This window comes from Nematolebias whitei, chromosome 1, assembly GCF_014905685.2.
Source record: "Nematolebias whitei isolate Nwh7 chromosome 1, NemWhi1, whole genome shotgun sequence".
NCBI lineage: Eukaryota > Metazoa > Chordata > Actinopteri > Cyprinodontiformes > Rivulidae > Nematolebias > Nematolebias whitei.
Window position 1 is genome coordinate 6,901,248 of NC_056498.1, and position 8,672 is coordinate 6,909,919.

Here is an 8,672-nt window from a genome sequence, read left to right on the forward strand (position 1 = left end):
TATATATATATATATCACAAAGTAAGTAAATAATTTATCTGAGAAGACTGCTTTGAGTTTAACTATCGCAGACTCTCATCTTGAACAAGCATGAAGAGTCAGTTTCTTTATTTGTTGTCCCACCCCATTTGGTGGAACGAAATTGTTTACACAGGGTCCCAGTTACATCCAAAAAAGTATAAAATGTAAACTTTTGTTGGATGTAACTGGGACCCTGTGTACATAATCAGGGAGCACTATCCATCCATCCATCCATCCATCCATCCATCCATCCATCCATCCATCCATCCATCCATCCATCCATCATCTTCCGCTTATTCCAAAGTCGGGTCACGGGGGCAGAAGCTTGAGCAGGGAGGCCCAGACATCTCTTTCCACAGCCACCTCTTCCAGCTCTTCTGGGAGGATTCCAAGGCATTCCCAGGCCAACCAAGAGACATAGCCTCTCCAGCGTGTCCGGGGTCTTCCCTGGGGTCTCCTCCCAGCCGGACATGCCCGAAGCACCTCTCTAGGGAGGCGCCCAGGGGGCATCCTTACCAGATGCCCGAACCACCTCAACTGGCTCCTTTCGACATGGAGGAGTAGCGGTTCTACTCCAAGTCTCTCCCAAATAACTGAACTTCTCACCCTATCTCTAAGGGAGAGTCCAGCTACCATGCGGAGAAAACTCATTTTAACCTCCTGTATCCGCAATCTCATTCTTTCGGTCACTACCCAGAGCTCATGACCATAGGCGAGGGTAGGAACGTAGACCGACCGGTAAACAGAGAGCTTTGCCTTATAGCTCAGCTCTCTCTTCACCACAACGGACCGGTACAGAGTCCGCAATACTGCAGATGCTGCACCAATCCGTCTGTCAATCTCAAGCTCCATTCTTCCCTCACTCGTGAACAAAACCCTGAGATACTTGAACTCCTCCACTTCTCGACTCAATGTCTCCACTTCATGTCCTCACCCTCAACCTGAAGACAGCAATCCACCTTTTTCCAGTGGAGGACCATGGCCTCAGATTTGGAGGTGCTGATTCTCATCCCAGCCATGTCACACTCGGCTGCGAACCGCTCCAGTGAGAGCTGAAGATCACGGCACGATGACGCCAACAGGACCACATCGTCTGCAAAGAGCAGAGAAGGAATCCTGAGGCCACTGAACAAGGAACTCTCCACCAGCTGGCTGCAGCAAGAAATTCTGTCCATAAAAGTTATGAAAAGAATCGATGACAATGGGCAGCCCTGGCGGAGTCCAACTCCCACCCTGAAGGGGTCCGATTTACTGCCGGCAATGCGAACCAAACTCTCGCACTGCTTGTATAGGGACTGAACAGCCCGTAACAACGGGCCTCCAATCCCATACTCACAGAGCATCCCCCACAGTGTATCCCGAGGAACACGGTCGAATGCCTTCTCCAAGTCCAAAAACACATTTAGACTGGATGGGTAAACTCTCATGACCCCTCAAGGACCCTAGTGAAGGTAAAGAGCTGATCCAGTGTTCCACGGCCAGGATGGAACACACATTGTTCTTCCTGGATCTGAGGTTCGACCAACGATCAAACTCACTTTTCCAGTACTCCTGAATAGACCTTACCAGGGAGCCTAAGGAGAGTGATGCCCCTATAATTGGAGCATACCCTCCGGTCCCCCTTTTTGAAGAGGGGAACCACCACCCCAGTCTGCCAGTCCTGTGGCACTGCCCCCGATGTCCATGCAACGTTGCAAAGACGTGTCAGCCAAGACAGCCTCACAACATCCAGAGCCTTAAGGAAATCAGGGTGAATCTCATCCACTCCCGGAGCCCTGCCGCTTCTGAGCTTTTTAACTACCTCGGCGACCTCAGCTACGGTTATGGAAGGATCAACCCCAAAGTCCCTCGACTAGGCTTCCTCCATGGAAGACGTGCTGGTGGGATTGAGAAGGTCTGAGAGGTATTCCTTCCACCTCCAGACGACATCACTGGTTGAAGTCAACAGCACCCCACCTTCACTGAACACAGTGTTAGTAAAGTGCTGCTTTTCCCCCCTCAGCCACCTGATGGTTTGCCAGAATCTCCTCGGAGCTGACCGAGAGTCTCTATCCAAGGTCTCACCGAACTCCTCCCACATCCGAGCTTTTGCCTCAGCAACAGACAAGGATGCACACTGCTTGGCCCTCCGGTACTCCTCAGCTGCCTCCAGAGTCCCACTGGCCAACAAGGCCCGATAGGACTCCTTCAGCTTGACAGCCTCTCTAACCCGGGGTGTCCACCACAGAGTTCGTGGATGACCACCGCGAGAAGCACCGACAACCTTGCAGCCACAGCTCAAGGCAGCTACCTCAACAAGCGAGGTGCGGACATGGCCCACTCGGACTCAATGTCCCCCACCTCAGCTGGGATGCGGTTAAAGTTCTCCCGGAGGTGTGAGTTGAAGATCTCTCTGACAGGTTCTTCTGCCAGGCATTCCCAGCAAACCGTTTGGGTCTACTGGGTCTGTCCAGCATTTTCCCCCACCATCTGATCCAACTCACTACCAGGTGGTGATCAGTTGACAGCTCAGCTCCTCTCTTTATCGGAGTGTCCAAAACAAATGGACACAAATCAGATGACACGACTATGAAGTCAATCATCGATCTATGACCTAGGGCGTACTGGTGCCAAGTGCACTTATGGACACCCTTATGTTGGAATATGGTGTTCGTGATGGACAAACTATGACTAGCACATCAGTCCAACAACAGAACACCGTTCGGGTTCAGATCAGAGAGGCCGTTCCTCCCAATCACGCCCCTCCAGGTCACACTGTCATTACCCACGTGGGCATTGAAGTCCCCCAGCAGAATAAAGGAGTCCCCAGCTGGTGCACCTTCCAGCACCCCTGCCAAGAACTCCAAGAAGGCCGGATACTCTGAACTGTAATTCGGTGCGTAGGCACAAACAACAGTCAGAGCCCGTACCCCAACCCGAAGGGAAGCCACCCTCTCATCTACCGGGGAAAACTCCAATACACAGGCACCAAGTCGGGGGGCTACAAGTAGACCCACACCAGCTCGACATCACTCACCATGGGCAACTCCAGAGAAGAATAAGGTCCAACCCCTCTCAAGGAGATCAGTTCTAGAGCCCATGCTGTGCGTTTAGGTGAGCCCAACTATATCTAGTCGGTACCTCTCAACCTTGCGCACAAGCTCAGGCTCCTGCCCTGCCAGAGAGGTTACATTCCATGTCTCAAGAGCTAGCTTTGGTCAGCCAGGGTCTGAGCGCCAAGGTCCCGGCCTTCGGCCACTGCCCATGGCCTCATGCACCCGACTTTTATGGCCCTTCCTGCAGGTGGTGGGTCCACAGGAAGGCAAACTCATGCTGCTCCTTTGGGCTGAGCCCGACCGGGCCCCATGGGCAGAGACCCGGTCACCAGGTGCTTGCTGACAAGCCCCTCCCCCAGGCCTGGCTCCAGGGTGGGGCCCCGGTAACCCATGTTTGGGCAAGGGACACCGAGTTCCTTGTTTTGTCTTGTCCATAAAAATCTTCTGAATCGCTCTTTGTCTGGCCTGTCAGGGAGCACTAATAATGTAAAATCTTCTTTCAGCTTTGCCCTCTTCAGGAGTCTCCACAGCGCGTCATCCTCCTCCTCCATCTCACTCTGTCCTCTGCATCCTCTGTCCTCACTCCAACTACCTCCATGTCCTCTCTAACTGCATCCATATATCTCCTCTTTGTCTTTGTCCTGGCAGCTGCATTTCTAACATCCTTCTACCAATGTACCCACTGTCCCTCCTCTGGACATGTTGAAACCTCTGTCCCTCCTCTGGACATGTCGAAACCACTGTCCCTCCTCTGGACATGTCGAAACCACTGTCCTTCCTCTGGACATGTCCAAATCATTGTCCCTCCTCTGGACATGTCCAAATCACTGTCCCTCCTCTGGACATGTCCAAACCATCTCAGTCTGGTCTCTCTATCTTTATCTCTGAGTTGTTCAACCTGTGCTGTACCTCTGATGATCTCATTCCTAATCTTATCCATCCTTGTCATAATAATGTAAAATAATACAGTATATTAAACAGCAGCCCGAACAAACAGATGAACGGAGAGTATTTCCAATAAAGAGTATTTGCCCTCTTTGCTCTGTGATGGGGGACAATGATAGGTTTCACAGCAACAAAATGGAGAGAAAACCATAGGTGGTGAACAACAAAGTCCATGCTCAATAATAGGTGGTAAATACTTTTCACCCACGTTTGAATTACAAATGCAAGATACATTTTGATTGTTATCAGTCAGCAGCAATTACGTTCAGGTCCTACCTGAGCCCATGACTGCACAGATGAGGATCATGGAGTTGTATTTAATCTCTGGAGCACTTCGCTCGTCTGACAGCAGCTTGTGAAGAACAGACACCAGGTTGGCTCCGACAAAGTCCTTCTCAGCTGCAGCTGAAAAGCAGAACACAGAGGTCGGTTTCCTACAGAAAGTGTTTTGTGGGTTAAATAAGTGCTGAGTGTCTGTCAGGGCTCTCTGGGAAAAGTTCAGGAGAGTTTTCTAAAGTTAGTGATTTAAAATCACTAATCACTTTTTTTTTTTTTTTCATTTACCATTTATTTATACAGGTAGTCTCATTGAGCCACGAGAACTCATTTTCAAGAGAGACCTGTTTAGGGAGCAGATGGGGGTTAAGGGCCTTGCTCATGGGCCCAGAGTGGGGCGAATGAGGGTGGGGGCAGGTGTGGGTACTTCACCTACCCCACCCACATTTTTGATGTTGTCGGTAGCGGGGCTTGAACCGGCCATCTTCCGATCACAGGCCCACCTTCTCTAACCTCTACGCCACCACTCCCCAAAACACTTACTCACTGTGATTAAAAACCAATAAAATCAAAATCACTTACTCTGCTCAACCTGGTTTGTATTTGTAATTATTTTTTCTATCCTTGACATGTGTTTTTGTCTTTCAGGTACACCTAGACCTATATCTAGACGGGCCATTCTGTGTTCGTTTGTCTCTCTTTTTTGTCCTCTAAACCAAGCTGGTCAAAGCAGATGGCCACTTGTCGTGAGCCTGGTTCTGCTCGAGGTTTCTTCCTGTTAAAAGGGAGTTTTTCCTTCCCACTGTCTACTTTGTACTTGCTCAGGATGGGAGACTGTGATGAAGTGGAGATTCAATGAGTCTGCTGCTTCCATAGATAAATAATTTTTACTAATTGTCTTGTTTTATGTACATAATTTTTTTTAATGTACATGTTTTTGTTTCGTACCCTGAGACAACTTCTGTTGTGACTTGGAGCTATAGAAATAAACTGAATTGAACTGAATCAATAGTGTGAACATCTACAAAGAAATAATCTGTTTGAAGAGTTTCAGTCAGGGTTTAGAGCTTATCCTAGCACAGAAACAGTACTAGTAAAAGTCACTAATGATATTCTCATGGCCTCAGACATTGGACTTGTGTCTATACTGGTCCTGTTAGACCTCAGTGCTGTATTTGATACAGTAGATCACAATATTTTACTACAGAGGCTTGAATATGATATTGGGATTACAGGAACGGCTCTAAATCATTTAAATCTATCTGATATATTCCAGTTTGTAAATGTAAATAATAAATCTTCTTCATACACCAAAGTTAGTCATGGAGTTCCTCAGGGTTCAGTGCTTGGAACAAAACTCTTTACTTTATATATGCTTCCATTAGGTAAAGTTATTAAACAGCATGGGATACATTTTCATTGTTATGCTGATGATACAATTATATTTGTCCATTAAACCCAATGAATCCAATCAGCTACTTAGACTACAAGCATGTCTTAAAGACATAAAAACCTGGATGACCCTTAATTTTCTCCTGTTGAACACAGATAAGACTGAGGTTTTGGTTTTTGGACCTGAGCATGTTAGGAATACATTTTCAGTCTTTCACTTTCTCTGGATGGCATTAATCTGTTCTCCAGTTCTAAAGTTAAAAACCTTGATGTTATTTTTCATCAGGATATGTCTTTTATTCCCCACATTAAAAACGTTGTCCAGTTTTAGCTTCTCTCCATTGGCTTACCCAAATCCAGTGCCGCTATGAGACCCAGAGCCACCAACGCTTCATTCTGCATTATCATGTGCTCACTGGTTGCCATGGTAACCAGGTGTTTTACTCCTCCTCCCTGGATGACAGTTCTGACAACTTCCTAAAAGCCACAATAACATCATTAATAAACAATAAACCAATTAATCTACAGGTTAACTTACAAATGCAAACATACAGGCTGACACCAGGTAGAGCCGCTGCTTCAGTGTTATTGGTAAATCAGTGTGAAGGGTTTTTTTTGGGGGGGAGGGGGGTTTGTTTTTTTACAAGTAGTCTGCTGATGTTCCTCGTTGCTAAATTATATGAATAGTGAATGTTTGTAGTCTTCAGTGAGAGCTGCTCTGGACTGGAATCGAACAGGGCAGTGTTTCCCCTACCATTAAACAGGCGGGGTGCCCCACCCCGTCAACAGAACTGAGCACCCCGCCTACCAAACTGAACTTGCCCCTCCCACCCCCACCCGGCACTGACCTATCACTAAGGTAGCGGCACAAAATACAGGCTCTCTAGCTAAAAAGCCCAAGGCAGCACTCATGTTGCCTCTTCCCTCATGTTGAACGCTCCCCACCCCCGCTCAAAAACTGTTAGTACAAGCTGCGCTCAGACATGTCTCCATCCCCCATCAGCAAAAATCATGGATGAGATGAGCACCCCGCCATGGCAAGCTAACTAGGGGAAACACTGCAGGGAATCCAAGCAAACCTTAATGTTTTTGGTGCAAGATATTCCAATGGGTATGAGTTATTCGGCAACTTCGGTTTCCTTCCACAAACCAAAATCATGCATGTTGGACTAACTTCAGGCCCAAGCCTGCCTTGAAAAGAGATCTGTGATCTCAGTGGAATTTGTCTGATTAAATAAAGGACCTAATTCAGTGGAACCTAATTCCGCTAACAGTTTCCAAAGTATGTGAAATCACTATTCTGCTAAAGGAAAAATGAGCTCTGCTATTAGCGGAACTGTGCTCACCACTGTTCATATGTAACTTCTCTGCTGACTGGAAGAAACCAGTGTTCGGACCATGTGTTACCTTGGACTTGCTATGTCGGATCAGAGCTGACAGGAGCCTGTTGGACTCGCCCATCACTCCTGCGTGATCTTTGGCTTCACACCACTCCACCAGTCTCTCCACCAGCTTCCTGTTGGTCCCCAGCTGCTCCGCGGCCTCAGCTGAACCAACACACAACAGAAGGCAAGATTACTGACAGGTATGATGATGTGGAAGTCACAACTTTGACTCAAACACGCTAAAAAGACGTTTGCACAGTCAACTTTGTGTTTAAAGGGCTATTTCAAACACTTTGAAATATCTTACCTGCAGCTCTTTGAATGATCTTCTTTTAGAGAAGGGAGATTTATTCTGACAGGACAGATGAGCTGATTGCTGTCGTCTTAAAACAACAAATTTTTTAAGGTGACTGTGACATAAAATCTTCTTAATAAATATGAAAGAGCTTCCGGAGAGATCCCATTAATAACATATAGCAAAATGCATTTCCTGCCACTGAGATGAACAGTTGTTGACATATTCTCATGCACAGTAATAGGAAGTGATGTCAAAGGTGATCGCCTGCTGGTCACATGACCTCAGTGAGGGATTAATGGGTTAAATGTATGTTCATTGTTAATCATTTCAGTAAGCTGTTTACCATTGTTCTTTTAGTGATTAGTCTGTTCTTCTTAGTTTGTGTGTTCATCATGTGTTAGTTTGTGTTAGGTCATTCAGAGTAACCATGAGTGAGGGAGGTAGTTGTCATGAAGACCTGTGGGGTTCACTCTCTCTCTCTGTGTTGAACAGATAAAGTCTGTAAAACTATATCTGGTGGTTGAATCTTGATCTACAACAAGAGCTGCACATCTCTCTCAGTAGCTGTGTGCTGCCTCTCATGGTATAATGTGAACACCTGCGGTGTATACACAAGAGTGGCTTACAAATGTACAATTTTATTATTTGTTATTTATTTAGTGTGTGTGTGGCTTACATTTGGGTGCAGTCTACAGTCCGGTAATTAATTCAATGTTCAATTCAATAATTAGTTTGTATTCAATATTTTTAATTAATTAATTAATTATATATATATATATATATATATATATATATATATATATATATATATATACATTTTATTATTATAAAAAAAAAATTCTTTCGGCTGCTCCCTGCGTTAGGGGTCGCCACAGCGAAATAAGTCGCATGAAGACGTAGCAGTTATTTTTACGGCGGGTGTCCTTCCTGACGCAACCACAGACCACTGAGCTACCACAGCCCTCTGTTTGGAGCAGAGAACTGCTATCTAGGACACCTGGGGGAGCAGATGGGGGTTATGGGCCTTGCTCAAGGGCCCAGAGTGGGACGAATGAGGGTGGGGGCAGGTGTGGGTGCTTCACTTACCCCACCCACATTTTTGATGTTGTCGGTACCGGGGCTTGAACCAGCAATCTTCCAATCACAGGCCCACCTTCTCTAACCTCTGCACCACCACTCCCCTCAATCATACATATACACATATATATACATATATATATATATATACATATACACATATATATACATATATATATATATACATATACACATATATATACATATATATATATATATATATATATATATACATATACACAT

The 8,672-nt window shown here is 46.1% G+C and overlaps 1 protein-coding gene across 2 annotated transcripts in view; it reads right to left on the minus strand.

The window, feature by feature from the left end:
* Positions 1-8,672, minus strand: part of rap1gds1 (RAP1, GTP-GDP dissociation stimulator 1) — a gene marked incomplete at its 5' end in the record, with an annotated part of 99,537 nt that overhangs the window by 4,422 nt on the left and 86,443 nt on the right. For both annotated transcript variants that reach the window (XM_037674848.1, XM_037674840.1), the window contains 3 exon segments: positions 4,278-4,406; positions 6,020-6,146; positions 7,077-7,216. In XM_037674848.1, coding sequence (XP_037530776.1) covers positions 4,278-4,406; positions 6,020-6,146; positions 7,077-7,216 — 396 coding nt within the window.